The sequence below is a fragment of the Hypanus sabinus genome, chromosome 9 (genome assembly GCF_030144855.1).
Source record: "Hypanus sabinus isolate sHypSab1 chromosome 9, sHypSab1.hap1, whole genome shotgun sequence".
In the NCBI taxonomy this organism is placed as follows: domain Eukaryota; kingdom Metazoa; phylum Chordata; class Chondrichthyes; order Myliobatiformes; family Dasyatidae; genus Hypanus; species Hypanus sabinus.
Window position 1 is genome coordinate 90,241,805 of NC_082714.1, and position 15,755 is coordinate 90,257,559.

At 46.7% G+C, this 15,755-nt stretch overlaps 1 protein-coding gene across 1 annotated transcript in view; it reads right to left on the reverse strand.

The window, feature by feature from the left end:
• Positions 1 to 6,524: 6,524 nt before the first annotated feature.
• The window catches only part of rab13 (RAB13, member RAS oncogene family), a 59,956-nt gene continuing 50,725 nt past the window's right edge, over positions 6,525 to 15,755 (reverse strand). The window contains exons 7-8 of the mRNA XM_059980154.1: positions 12,968 to 13,018; positions 6,525 to 10,828 (exon numbers count right to left, since the gene is read on the reverse strand). Coding sequence (XP_059836137.1) covers positions 10,751 to 10,828; positions 12,968 to 13,018 — 129 coding nt within the window. The 3' untranslated portion in view covers positions 6,525 to 10,750. The remainder of the gene's footprint in view (positions 10,829 to 12,967; positions 13,019 to 15,755) is intronic.

The window sequence follows — 15,755 nt, forward strand, 5'->3', positions numbered from 1 at the left end:
TGGCTCAGAGGACCCAGGAAATGAGAGAGACCTGGCCATTGTCTCCTGGAGACCACGTTTGTGGATTGGGGACTATGCTACGTGCAAGCCCTCAGGCAAAGTGGGCTGGTTGAGAGAGAGATTGCATCACCCCCAACCTGATTGACATCCAAGACCCCGTGAGGAAGTATAAAATAGGGTCTGGGGGAACAACCTCTTTCAGACGCACCAGAAGAAACGCTAACGATCCCGTAGTAGCGGGAAGCCATTTGAAGGAAGCCACGTGCGTTCGGTTCCCTCGCCTGGGGTCCGGTGGCGGGTACCACAGAAACGATTTTCTTGAACTAACAATGGGAAACCAACTTTCCCGATTCAACGGATTTGCTTCATAAAAGACCCGGGCAAGTTTCTTTTCTCACAAATCTCTCTCTCTCTCCAACAAGTGAAAACCCAGCGGTCCCCAAAGGCTGAAGCCTGCAGGAACTGAGTGACTTTTATATTTCCATCGGACAATATATTATCCCCTACCTAGACAAACGATCGAGCTATTTCTTATTGATAATTATTATTAGACCCCCGCTTTTAGATTTGAGTAGTGATGACGTATATTATCTGAATGTTTGTATTAATCTTATTTTTGTGCCCCTTTACAAATAAAGACTTTAAAAAATAGTACCATCAGACTTCAACGGACCTCTCTATCTTTGCTGGTAAGTGACCCAGTTACGGGGTACGTAACAACTTGGGGGCTCGTCCGGGATTTGATACCAAATTGGAGGGCCAGTGAATCGGGATTGTAAATCCAAACTTGGATCTGGTACGCGGGTAGCCAGACGGGAAACCAGCAAAGATGGACGTGGATGAATTTATAGGAAACCCAACTCTGGGGGCGCTAGAGTCAGACTTGGTAAATTTGGTGAAGGGGTTAAACCTCGCAGAGGTGAGGTCGTCAATGAAAAAGTGGGCGGTGCGAAGGGCCATAACTCAGTATCACATTGAGAAGAATGTGTTTGCAGCTGAGGTATTGGAAAATATCCCTGAAAACGTATCAGCCAGTGGGACGGCTCAGTTAGAGTTGGAGAAATTAAGGTGGGAACATGAAATTAAGTTAAAGCAACTGGAAATAGCCGAGAGAGAGAGAGAAAGGGCCGAGAAAGAAAGAGAGCATGAACTTCAGCTAAAAGAGCTGGAAGCAGCCGAGAAGGAGAAGGAGGCTGAGAGACAGAGGAAACATGACTTGGAGATGGAGAAGTTAAAGCAAGAGCAATGAAGTCAGGGGTTGGACTGAGAGGAGTGGTTTGATGTCAGTCGGGCGATGAGGTTAGTACCCCTGTTCGAAGAGACGGATGTTGATAGTTATTTCTTGCTTTCTGAAAAGGTGGCAGTGAAAGGATAGAAATGGTGCCTTTATATAAGGTCATTATGGATTGCGAGCTGGTGTCTGGACCAGTTGAAATAGGGGTGCCCTCAGAATTCCCGAGAACTGACGTGGTCGTCCTTCTTGGTAACGATTTAGCAGGTGGTAAGGTTTGGGCAGCCATGACGAGGACCGGCCAGCCGGTGAGTGTTGAGGCTCCGCCCCTAGAGTCCCAGATCTATCCCGCATGCGCGGTCACTCGCAGCATGTCGAGAAAGGCAGCTGAGAACGAGAGCAGTTTAAATCTGGCCAGTTTCAATTTGGCCGAGACGTTTTCACCGACCCTGTGCCACGAGGGTTTAGAGGGTGGTAAAACGAAGGGTAGTAAAGTGAAAGAAAGTAAGGGAAAGGAGGTAGATCTGCCATTAGCGAGGAGGAAGGTTCTCAAGGCAGAAAGTATAGATGAGGAACCGTTAGAGCAGTTAAGAGGTCCAGAGTTGGACAGGGATGATCTGTCTGGTTTGGCAGACCTGTTTGACGAAGTTGAAAATTCTAAAGGTGTTCCCGATAATGAAATGAGGACAATCCTAGATGAAAAGGATGCCATTACCTTGAAGAAGTCTGCTGGGTTGGCAGATGAGGTTGTTTCAGCCTGCGGGGTTGAGTTTACTCCAGAAGGGAGTTTCCCAGAGAGTAGCTGGGAGGATCAGGGGAATTTGGAGTTTGAAAAGGGTACGGGTATTGAAAGCCTGGAAGAGGTCAATGTCCCGTTTGAGTGTGTCCAAGATGGGGATGCACGTGGTACTGAACCTAGTAACGGAGCTCAGAAAAAGTCTGAGGTATTTGATTCAGCTGAACGAGACAGCCGTCCTTTTGGGTCAGATAGACTGGGTTCAGTGAAGAAAGGGTTAACCTTGGTAATAGTGGGAAGTGAGAGTTCCCAAGTGTGTGTGCTCGAAGGTGTGCTGAAAGTTACTGCAGAGTTCACAAATGGGGAGATAATTATTATCATTGAAGGGAACGGGAAATCTGTAGTTCCCAAATCGAATGAAGGAATTTTAAACCCTGCAGATCGCTTACAGATTAGGCCGGGAGATGTCAGGGTCCCCCAATCTATTGTTATTCCAGGATGTGGTGTGAAGAGGCTGAACTCGAAATGCTGCGTGAAGAAAGAGTTCGAATTAAAACCCAATAGCCTAAAGGGTCCTGACGAGAGGGCTAGCCACCTGGGTAAAATTAAAGAATTGGGTGGAAATGGTCTAAGTTTGGGACACGGTGTTGATAAAATAACCCCTATGAAAGAGGCGGGTGGGAGTTTACCACGCCAAATTACTCAAGTTCCCCATGTGGGAACTCACCGGAAAAGAGGCGACGGTTAATGGTGATGCCATTTTAAACAGCAAAGCAGGTTGTACGGGATTTCACCAAAGCCTGTGAATAATAAAGACAGCCCCCCTGGAAGCCTGCCTGTTAAGGGAAAACGACTGAAATGATTAGTATTCGCATAAACTTTTGTAGACGCACATAAGCTAAGATCACAACTCCTTAGTTTTGTTGCCAAAAAAAATAGGTGGTTATTAAGTTGAAGCCTGATGCTACAAGACTTTAGTAAGGTACAAGATGTTAAAATATTAAAGGAAATGCCACTGTAATCGTTAACCGTTTGGATGCTGAATTGAACGTATCACTGTATTACTCTGTAGAAAAAAAACTTTTGTATTGTGTTTGCTTCTAAAACCCTGTAAGACTCTGTACTATTTCGTTTCACCGCTGGTGAAAATGCTTTGAAGAAAGGGGGTGTAATGAATGCACCACAGCTCTGAGGGGCCAAAGGGGCGGGGGAGCCCCCTCCTTTGTGAGAATCGCATTATTGGGTTGGCTCAGAGGACCCAGGAAATGAGAGAGACCTGGCCATTGTCTCCTGGAGACCACGTTTGTGGATTGGGAACTATGCTACGTGCAAGCCCTCGGGCAAAGTGGGCTGGTTGAGAGAGAGATTGCATCACCCCCAACCTGATTGACATCTGAGACCCCGTGAGGAAGTATAAAAGAGGGTCTGGGGGAACAACCTCCTTTCAGACGCATCAGAAGAAACGCTAACGATCCCGTAGTAGCGGGAAGCCATTTGAAGGAAGCCACGTGCGTTCGGTTCCCTCGCCTGGGGTCCGGTGGCGGGTACCACAGAAACGATTTTCTTGAACTAACAACGGGAAACCAACTTTCCCGATTCAACGGATTTGCTTCATAAAAGACCCGGGCAAGTTTCTTTTCTCACAAATCTCTCTCTCTCTCCAACAAGTGAAAAACCAGCGGTCCCCAAAGGCTGAAGCCTGCAGGAACTGAGTGACTTTTATATTTCCATCGGACAATATATTATTCCCTAGACAAACGATCGAGCTATTTCTTATTGATGGTTATTATTATACCCGCGCTTTAGATTGAGTAGTGATTATGTATGTTATCTGAATGTTTGTATTAATCTTATTTTTGTGCCCCTTTACAAATAAAGACTTTAAAATATAGTACCATCAGACTTCAACGGACCTCTCTATCTTTGCTGGTAAGTGACCCAGTTACGGGGTACGTAACAGGCGACAGCAGATCTCCTCAAAATACTAATGAAATATAGCCGCTGTCTTGCCTTCTTTATAGCTGCATCGATATGCTGGGACCAGGTTAGATCCTCAGAGATGCTGACACCCAGGAACTTGAAATTACTCACTCTGTCCACTTCTGATCCCTCCAGGAGGACTGGTGTGTGTTCCATCGTCTTACCTTCCTGAAGCACACAATCAATTTTTTGGTCTTACTGCGTTGAGTGCACGGTTGTAGCTGCTATAACCAGCTGGTATATCTGGGTCCTGTATGCCCTCTAATTCTGCTAACAACGGTCGTATCGTCAGTAAATTCATAGATGGCATTGGAGGCCTTTCCCTTTCCCGCCTATCACCTCGCAGCTTCTTACTTCATACACCCCTTCCCCATCCACCTACCTTCCCCTTCCCCACCTTCTTATTCTGACTCTCCCCCCCCCCCCTTTCGTTGCAGACTCTAGCACAGCCACGTACCCTTCCTGGGCATCTCTGATGCCCCTGCTCCAATGGTCCATAGACGCTGCCAGACCTGCTGAGTTCCTTCAGCATTTTGTACGTGTTACGCCAGATTTCCAGCATTTGCGGGACCTCTTGTGTTTGAGATCAAGTCGGGACCTTTCTCGCCCAGTGAATGGGGAGTACTGCCGGTGGGAGCGGTGCAAACACTTTCAAGAAATGTCTAGAGCGTTTAGATCGCCCAGACGTTCAAAGCTGCGTGGCGGCACGGTAGCGTGTGATTAGCAGCACGCGTTACATCGCCGGATATCGGAGTTGTATGTCCCCCGTTTCCTCCCACAGCCCCAAGGTGTGCGGGTTAGGGTCAGTACGTCGAGGGCGTGCTATGTTGGCGCCGGAAACCCGGCCCCGGAACCATGTGTTAACATAAAGCGACACGTGACAATTAAAGCCTGTCTTTAAAAGCTTGGGGAGAGAGACGGGGGAAACAAAAAGAGAGGAGGAGGGGAGAGAGAGTGGGTGGACAGGGGAAAGTGAGATACTTAGGGGCTGGATCGGAGGTGTGCAGAGCTGTGGGAAGGCTCGGGGCAACTGAACTCAACCCAGATAAATGGAGCCTCTGAAATGACACAATATTTTAGAAAACTGTGTCGAACACAGCTTCCCTTTACACAACAGGGGTTGCTGAAGACAGAAAAACGGTTGTGAAAGACACCCAACTAGAGGACGATTGCTTTACTAACTTCAAATATCATTGGGTGTCGGCTTGTAGTTTCTGTTGATAATGTTAACACCTCTATTGTGAATGGCATTTGATCTCGCAAGTAAGGAACTCAAAGCATACACTGTTGAAATATATTCTGTGATTCTGTGGAAAAATAGCAGTTTCTGTCCTGGCTTCACAACCGGGGCCACGCTGTTCTCCTTGGTCAAAGAGCAAGTGTGTGTTATCGGCGACGACAGGTTTCCAGGCAGTGTGGGAGTGATTTGTGAATTGCACAACAGTGTGAAGTTCAAGACTATTGACAGAGTACAGGGCGGCGGGCACAATTAAATTCACAATCGGTCAACACGCAACGCGGAGCTTACCTTCACACAATCGTAACACGCACACGGAAAACCAAATGAGAAAGAAAAACAAACAATGGAAGTAGCAACATTTATATGTCTTTCATGACATCCACTTTAAAGTACAGCACGATATAAAAAAAAGGTGGGAATGTAGTACAGAAAGATCCCACTACCCTGGTTAGAGCTCAATCCCTAGTGCAAGCCTTTACAAAGGGGCTTACCGACTGTACCTCTGCCGCTGCGGCATTCCGGGGAGAGGAGGGGAGTCTCGGCCTAGGCACACTCCCCGGACCCAGTTGTGAGGGTGGATTTAACATGGCGCTGGTGAAGTGCAGCCACTGATGGGAGAAGCTGCTCCCGCCGGGTGCCTGTGGGCAACCCTTCAGAGCCAACATTGAAGGTGGAGACAAGTGAATGAACAAGCCTTTCCTGTCTGTGCATGTCTGTGCTGAACATGACGCCAGATTAAATTAATCCTGCCTGCCGGTGGATGGTCGATATCCCTCCATTCCCTGCACATCCCACCTGTAAGCCTGTTGATCACAACCACCCTATATGTGCTTTCAACACCACCCCCTGCAGCCTGTTCCAAGAACTTTCTCCCCCACCCCCCTCAAATGTACAGTCGCCCTCTAGTAGATTTGCTTTTTCCCCGGTGCTGAGGAAGGGTCTGGATCTGGAGCATTGACTGTTTATAGTCCCTCCATAGATGCCGCCCAATGTGCTGAGTTCCTCCAAGATTTTGGTGTGTTGCTCAAGATTTCCAGCATCTGCAGAATCTCTTGTGTTTATGATTTGACACTTCTACCCTGGGGTAAAGTACTCGTCTACTCCAACTATGCCTATCATAATTTTATGAACTCCCCTCAGCCTCCACTGCTCCAGAGAAAACAGACAACTTAGGATATATTAATGCGGCCACTTTATAAGGTACAGGAGTGGAACCCAGTGTAGTCTGCTGTCCTAGCCCATCCACTGCAAGGTTCAATGTGTTGTGTGGTCAGACATGCCTTCCACATTCCAGTCAATGAAATTGATGCACCATCAATAACTCTCTGAGACGTGAGGCGAGATATCGGCTTTTATTGACTGGAAGAAAGAACAAGCAGCAATTGACCACCGTACTACATCCTGGAGACTGAGGGCAGGGCTCAGGCCTCAATGGCCTTTATACCGGGGTCAGTGGGAGGAGCCACAGGAGCAGTCAGCAGGGGGCATGTCCAGGTGGGTATATGTAGTTCACCACATTGCCCTTCTGCACACCACTGTTGTTTGTTTCTGTCGCCTTCCTGTCAACTTGAACAAGTGGCCATTCTCCTCTGACCTCTCTCAATAACATGGCATTTTTGCCCACAGAACTGCCACTCATTGAATTCTCTGAAAACTCTAGAGACTGTCGAGTGTGAAAATCCCAGGAGATCAGCAGTTTCTGAGATACTCAAACCACCCACCATTCCACAGTCTAAACCTAGATCACATTTCTTCCCCTTTCTGATGTTTGGTCTGAACAGCAACTGAACCTCTTGACCATGTCTGCATGCTTTTATGCATTGAGTTGCTGCCACAGGATTGGGGATTAGATACCTAATAAAGTGGCTACTGAGTATATCTTCTTTTGAAGCTGGTAGACATTTTTCGACCCCTATAACCTTATCCAAAGTCTTCAAGCTCCTCTAATTCCAGTAGTCCTGGCTTCCATTACTCTGCCATTGAATTCAATTCAAGCACCAGAGTTCCCCCCACCCTTACACCTATATAGGTTGAAAGACCTGGATGTAGTGAGGAAGTTTCCTATATTGGGGGAGTCTAGGACCTGCCTCAGAATAGAAGGACATCCCTTTAGAACAGAAATGAGGAGGGATTTCTTTAGATTGACTGTGGTACAGATGGTTGTGGAGGCCAAGTCACTGGTATACTTAAAGTGGAGGTTGATAGTTCTTGATTAGCCAGGGCGTCAAATGTTACGGGGAGAAAGGAGTTGAGAGGGATAATATTTCAGTCATGATGGAATAGCAACTTCACCACGGATGGTCCCAAGCCTGGCTGTGAAAGGCGGAGGGCTGGGTATGGGGTTAGTAACCCCATCCTGTTAAAACCCAGAGCCACAGAAATACCAACAGAAGCTGCAAAGAGCTCATCCCTGGGACAGGAAGGATCGTCACCTGTAAGCTTGAGAGACTGGCCCAAGGCAGAGGACTCTGGTGAGCTGCCGTCAGCGGCCTGCGCCCCATAGGGGTGATGATGGAATGGTGGTGCAGACTCGATGGGCCAAGTGGCCTAATCGTGTTCCTATGTCATAAACCTCTCCAGCTCCTGCTTCTCCTCTGGTCGAGGAATCACAGAGGGTTGTGACCAGCAGCTCAGTACCTTGTGCAAACCAGCCTCGCCCCATTGTCTCTGTGTACACTTATAACAGTTTAGGATGATGGAGGGGGGAGGGAGGAGGAATCTCATTGATAGGGTGGGCATGAAGAGCCCGTTTCCAATTGTGGGAGAGTCTAAGACCAGAGGGCACAGCCTCAGATTAAAGACGTCCCTTTAGAACAGAAATAGTGAACCTGTGGAGGCCAAGTCATTGGATGTACTGAAGACAGATTGATAAGATCTCGTTGGCATGGGGTTAAGGATTATGGGGAGAATAGGGCTGGGGAAGAGATCAGCTATGTCAGTGGGCTGATCCTACTCCTAGTTGGTCTTAACAGTAGAATCTGGGGTGGGGAGAATTAAAAATGGGACGTGTGTAGATGGATGGCTGATGGCCTCAGAGGGCAGAATGGCTCATTTCCCTCTCTACGACTAAGAAGGATTTGAAATGCCAAGCACATTCCAGCCAAGAGAAGATAAGTAATGGTGCTGCTATCTCTCCTCATGCCCACACCAAACTGTGGGCTCTATTGTGTTGCTGTTATCAACTCAAACTCCGGACCATCTTTGCCCAATGTCATTATAGCAGTCAGCACAACCTAGCTAAAGGTTTCCCTGCTTCTCAAAGATGATGCCCTGGTTCACGAGACGTACTCTACAGGACAGCTGGGGTGACCAACTGCTGACCAGAGTGGTAGAAGTGCAAAAAGACAGGAGGCCGCCAGCATTTCAACTGGTGGGTGCAACATAGGAATGACGGTGTTCTGGTTAGAGATGACTACCCGTTTCTGATCCTCTCCCATTCTCCCAAACCAGAGCTGCCAAGGGCTTTTAATTGAGTCCCCCTCCCCAATGCACGTTGGTGCTGGGGTGTATTGGTGTAGCGCCTCCCAGGACACGCCACTCCTTCTCCAACCACAGCTAGCATAAAGACCACTGCGCGCGCACACACACACACACACACACACACACACACACACACACAAAATGCTGCAGGAACTCAGCAGGTCAGGCTTCATCTGTGTATTGGGTTCAGGCCCCTCTTCAGCACTGGAAAGGAAGGGGGCAGAAGCCACAACTGGGGGTCTGCTTCGGCGAGCACCTTCACTCTGTCTGCTGCGAAAGGCAGGATCTCCCGTTGACCACTCAGTTCCGTTGGTCAATGGCCTCCTCTACTGCCACAACGAGGCCACTCTCAGGTTGGGGGAACAACACTTCATATTCTGTCTGGGTAGCCTGACAGCACAAACACCGATTTCTCCAACTTTCAGTAATTTCTCTCTCCTCTTTTCCCATTCACAATTCTGGTTATCCCTTCACTTCTCTTCACCTTCCTCAGATTCCCCTCCTCCTCCCCTTTCTTCCATGGTCCACTGTGCTCTCCGATGAGATTCCTTCTTCATCAGCCCTTTACCTCTTCCATTCATCACCTCCCAGCTTCTTACTTCACCTCCCTCTTCCCCATTCACCCATTTCCCCCCTCACCTGGTCTCAGCTATCACCTGCCAGCTTGTACTCCTCGCCCTCTCCCACTTTCTTATTCTTCTTCCCCTTCCTTTCCAGACATGGTGGAAGTCCCAAAGTGCCGACTGTTTATTTATTTCCATAGATGCTGAGTTCCTCCAGCTTTTTGTGTGTGTTGCTCCAGATTTCCAGCATCTGCAGCATCTTGTGTTTAGAAAGACCACTGTGACAGAGGAAGTGTCCTGGGGTGGGAGAGCTGGTCAAATGGAGTGTGAGGTTATGGTCGGCCTATGGAGGTTATCATTTACCACGGTTTCAGGTGGAATCCAGCAGATCCCACATCTCTTGAATCACAGGCATGGGGTCTTTAGCTTCTCCATCATGACCTGAGGCTACTGGTCTAAGAGGATGGATGACTGAGGCACATCAGCTCAACAAACACAAAATCCATGAGGAACTCAGCAGGTCAGGCATGGAGAGGGATGAAGAGTTCAGGAAGGGGCTCAGCCCAAGATGTTGACTCTTTATTCCTCTCCATAGGTGCTGCCCAATGCAAACCTCCACCTGTGTTTGCATTTCCAACGTCTCGCATTTATGAGCTGGGGTGGTGGTGGGGGGAGATGAGATTGACCTATTAACCTTTTGCCCCAGTACCTTCCTGCTTTCTCTTTTCATTCTGGGGCTTACGTGTTCATGGGGGGAGGGGGGGGGTTGGAGGGGCTTGAATAGAATCACCCTCCGTCCCAGGTCCCATCATTGTGTAATCAGAATATTCATTCTGTTCGCAAGTGGATTGGGAATTTCAAAGTGGCCGGTTGGGAACTTGGTTTCCCTGCTAAGGTAACTCTAAGGCTGAAGGAAGTCTTGCTCTTCAAAACAGGATAAAGTAAAAGTTTGTAACACTGCACTGAATAATACACTGGTAGAAACACCACAGTTCTGATGCACAGCTTATGTCCAACCCCCATCTTCCCCTCCCCCATAAAGGGCAAGTGGACACATCCAAACCTCAATGGCAGTTGTACCTACATACCTAGAGCAGAGCAATGATTAATCACTCACTTCCAGGCTCGACATATTGGGGAGGGGGAATGTCAGAGAGAGAGAGAGAGAGAAAGAGAAGATGAGGGGGAGAGAGTGTGGGGAAAGAGGAGGGGGAGAGGAAGGATGGGGGGTGAGGAGAGATGGGGTGAGAGAGGGGAAGAAGAGAGGTGGGGAGAGGGGAAAAAGGAGAGGGAGCACAAGAATGGAAAGAATGGAGAAGAAAAAAAGTGAAAGATAAAGGGAAGAGGTAGAGGGGTTGCTGGAGACAGGAGATGAGTAGATTCAAGTGAACACAAACCATGAGATGTCAGAATGATCTGACGGACCCCTCCCCACACAGACGGTTGAATTCAATAAGTTATCCACAGATGGTCAGACAGGTGTTTCTGGAGGTCCGTGGTGTGCGCGGGATTAACTAGGTTTAAATCAAGGAGCATTTGGAGGAACTGCTTTTCTGTGGACTGTCCAGCGGAGTCTTGGAGCCAGGAGAACCGATGCCCTAGGGTTGGTAGAAGATACGATCAGACTCAAAGGAGACACATTGTCCGTAAATTGAGATTTAGAAAGCCATCAGCTGTTGCATAACAACTCCCTCCAAGTTGAGATTAATATTTTATTTAGAGATAGAGTGCAGAACAGGCCCTTCCAGCCCAACAAGCCGCACTGCCCATCCTCCCACCTGTTTAACCCCAGCCTAATCACAGGGCAATTTACAATGACCAATTAACTTACTAACCAGTACATCTTTGGACCTTCTTGGTCATGGGAAGAGCGTAAAAGCTCCTTACAGCTAGAATTGAACTCCAAAGTCTGATGCCATGAGCTGTAATAACTATAATGCTACCATGATGCCCCATCAGACATTAAACCATCAAAACCAATGCACCAGATACTGGAGGATCTCAGCTGGTCAGGCAGCATCTGCGCAGGGAAATGGACAGTTGACATCTTGGGTTGCAATCCTTCATCTGGACCCCAACCATCTCCCTCCACAGATGTTGCTTGATCTACTCAGTTCCTCCAGTGCCTTTGTGGGACAATGCACAGGAGCCTGAAGATACACACGCGACACGTTAGGAACAGGTTCTTCCCCTCTGCCATCAGATTTCTGAATGGACAAAGAACACCAGCTGACCTTTTTGTCCTATTTTTAGACTAAAATCATTTTTATATGCTTCTTACTGTAACTTGTCATAATTCTTTAATGTATTGCACTGTACTGATGCTACAAAGCAACATATTTTATGACATATGCTAGTGATATTAAATCTGATTCTAATTCTAAATGTGTAGTTTGTGTTAACGGCCGACACAGTCCAAAGAAGTGCTGGGGGCAGCCACAAGCATTGCCGTACTTCCAGTCCCAATATTGCATGGCTACAACTTACTAACCTTAACCCATATGTCCTTTTGGAAAGTGGGAGAATGTACAAATTCCTTACAGACGGCAGCGGGAACTGAACCCCAACTGTGGTGGCTAGTGCGGTAAAGCTTTAGGCTAACTGCTGTTCCACTCCAAGTTGTAGCAGAGGGTGGTTCTGACCCAATGACCTCCGGGTTATGACCCAGTGCAACTCTGCTGTGCCTCTCTGCCTGCGTGCGTGGGGTATCCACAAGCTGGGCATGGCGCCAGTATCTTCTTATGCAGACTGAGGAGCAGGCAAAGAGGGAAGGAGTTTGCAGAAAGAGAGCAGCACAGGAACGGTCCTTTTGGACCAAGATACAAAGATTAAACCCAATCCTTTCTTCCTGCACATGATCCATATCCCTCCATTCCCTGCACACCCTTATATCTGTCTAAAGCCTCTCAAAAACCATTATATTAAATCCTTTCTACCGTCAGCTTGGCGGTCTGTTCCGAGCAACTGACACTTCCTGTGCTGGAAAACCTGACGTCTGAGACTCCAGGGGCCAAGGACTGGAGGCGGCCTGTCCTGGACAGAGAAGTGGGGGAGCGAGACAGGGGGAGGCAGAGTAAGGATTGGACATGGGGGGTGTTGGAGAGGGGGAGAGGGAGGGGAAGGAGTAGAGAGGGAGAGGGAGAGTAGTGGGAAAGGGGTTTGTTTTGTTGTTGTTCTGCTGAACATTGTAGGCAAGCTACGTTGGCACAGAAAAGAGTGGTGACACTTGCAGACTAGTTCATCCTTGTGTGTGCTGGTTGTTAATGCGAACAACACATTTCTCTGTGTGTTTTGACACACGTGATAATTATATCTGATTCTGTATTTTAAACAAAACAACTTCCCTGCTTTCCCTAAATGCATGCCCTCTGCTACTTGACCTTTCTAACCCTGGGAAAAAGAATTTGGAATGTGTTTGGAGTGTGGAAGAACATACGGATTAGGGTCAATGAGTTGTGGGGATGCTACATTGGTGACAGAAGCATGGCTGCCTGGGACAATCCTCACTGATTTGATTTGACAAAACGACTCATCTCACTGTATGTCTCCATGTACCGTACAGCTGATCTCTAATTTAGATCTGACTGCCTACCCTGGTTATGCATCTTGGAGTTTTTAATCAAGTTCCATCAGGACTCCCCTAAGTCTGATGCTCCAGTGTGGCAACCTGCGAGCCTTCTATACATGGGACCGCGAGATGATGCTCTGTGTGGATGTCAAAGAAGGCCTAAACTTACCGACTTCTTGCTTGATTTTATCAATATATCCTGAGCCAGGGTCTGGAAAGCCTATTGGAAACGAGAGGCAAATAACAATAATAAATAAATAGGCAGATATAAATAAACCCTCCCCATCATCAAGGACATCTTCAAAAGGTGATGCCTCAAGAAGGTGGCATCGATCGTGAAGGACCCTCACCATCCAGGGCATGCACTTTTCTCATTACTACCATGGCAGAGGAGTGAAGACACACACTCAAAGTCTTAGGAACAGTTTTGCCATCAGATTTCTGAACAGTCCATGAACATTACCTCATTATTTGTCTTTCTCATCTATACTCACATCATTCTGCAGATGCATGAAGACTTCCGGTAAGATGGCGATTGTTTAGCTGCTCTGAACTTTTGCTCCGTCGTTCTCCCTATCTTTGCATTATATGTTTCCATTCTTAAACCTTAGTTAGATATTTTATTAGGTCTCTTTTACTTGCCTGCGAACACATCTATCTTATAATTCTGCAGATTCACTGCTTGGAACAGAAACTTCACTGAGGTGGGCAGGAAGGCTCTACAACAGGCAATCAAAACTGCTGAATGCATCATCAGTACCGGCCTACTGGAAAAGGGCCAGATACATCATGAAGGATTCCACCCACCCTGTTCATGGACTGTTCATCCCACTCCCATCAGGGAGGAGGCTACCATCCAGAACAGGACCACCAAACTCAAAAAGAAGTTTCTTTCCCCAAGCAGTAGGGCTGATCAATACCTCCACCCCACACTAACCCAGCCCTCCACACCCACCAACACCACTACTTCATCATTTCTTGTCAGTCACCTTGTGTACAGACACTCCTGTGCCTAGCATCATTTTATGGACATACAATCCAATCACGTATACAAGTTATCTTATGTATTTATATTTATTGTGGTTTTTTTTTATTATTGTGTTCTTTTGTGCTGTGATGGAACAAAAGTAATCATTATTTCATTCCCCTTTACACTTGTGTACTGGAAATTACTTTAAACAATCTTGAATTTATTTTGTAGCTTATGGTAATTTTTATGTGCAGTAGATTTCCAGTTAATTGGGACACATTAGGACTAGTGTATTTTGGTGCAATTAAGCGACTGCCAAATTAGCCAAAATTTCATGGAAACAGCTAAAAAAAAGTATTAAAAAACACAACTACAGAGCAAATTAAAATGCTACCAATACTACTACAGTATTATAAAACTGTATTAATTCCTAACAATTATCGATGGAGAATTCATCCACTGTACGATTCACTGTAAATAGACAAGATTAGTGCAGACACCTGGTGCAGATAGTAGAAAGCCTTTAAACAAAACCTTTAATGATTGCATCCTCTAAATCTTCATTTTCATTGTAACATTCAAGAAGGTTGTCAACACCTTCAAATTTTTCATAGTTCCTAACTTGAAGTAGTGGAACTGTTTCATTTTCACTCCCGGCTGTTTCTGGCATCTCCAAGCCTGATTGTTAGAAACCCCAGTCAGCAAAACAGTTCTGAATTGTCTTGCAGCTTATTTCTCACCAATTATCACAACTAGCGCTAGTTAGAAGCTGTTCAGCAACATTCTCCCGTCCAATTAAACAAAGTATCCAAAATAAACAAAGGGAATCCTGGCTATTTTCTCGATTTGTTTTTGTTCTTTAAGAGTTGTCCCAAATAAGCAGCTGTCCCAATTAACCCATGACCCAATTAACCGAAATCTTCCATATTTAAATGCACTGCTGCCACAAATTTCATGACATAGTCAGTGATAATAACTCTGATTCTTCGTTCTGGCCCTGATTTTGCAAATCAGGAGCATCAGCATGCCACTTGGCCCATAAATTTTGTTCTGCCATATCTGATCCATTCCATTGCCGAGTTGACTCCACTTTCCTGTGCTAGTCCTTCTCCCTCGCGTAACAATCTAAAAAAATGTTCAAAGGTTCTGCTTCCTGTACTTTTGGTCATTGAAACCTTTCTGATATTGAAAGGCCTAGGGTGCACATGAAGAGGATGTTTCCTATGGGGAGGGGTTCTGAGCCCAAAGGGCACAGGTGCAGAATAGCAAATAAGTCCCATTAGAATAGAGAGAGGAGAAATTTCTTTATCCAGAGTGCAGAATCTGTGGAGGCCAAGTCACTAGATGTATTTAAAATGGAGGTTGATAGGCTCTTGATTGGTATGGGCATCAAAGGTTACAGCAAGACCATTAGAATTAGGCCATTTGGCCCATCAAGTCTGCACTGCCATTTCATCATGGCTGATCCAATTTTCCTCTCAGCCCCAATCACCTGCCATCTCCCCGAATCCCTTCACGCCCTGACCAATCAAGAATCTGACCATTCAACCTCTGCCTTAGATAGACATAAAGAAATGGCCTCCATAGCTGCTGGGGCAAAGAATTCCACAGATTCACCACTCTCTGGCTGAAGAAATTCCTCCTCATCTCTATTCTAAACAGACACCCCTCTATTCTGAGACTGTGTCCTCTGGTCTTGCTTCTCCCGTCATAGGAAACATCCTCTCCACATCAACTTCGTCAAGGCCTTTCACTAGTCAATAGATTTCAGTGAGGTCACCCCTCATTCTTCTGAATTTTAGTGAAGATAGGCTCAGAGGCGTCAAATGTTCTTCAGGTCACTCAATCCATTCATTTTTGTGAATGTCCTTTGAACCCTCCTCAGTTTCAGCACGTCCTTTCTTAGGTAGGGGGCCCAAGACTGCTCAATTGAGACACCAGTGCTTTATAAAGTCTAACAATTACATCCTCTTGAAATGAATGCTAA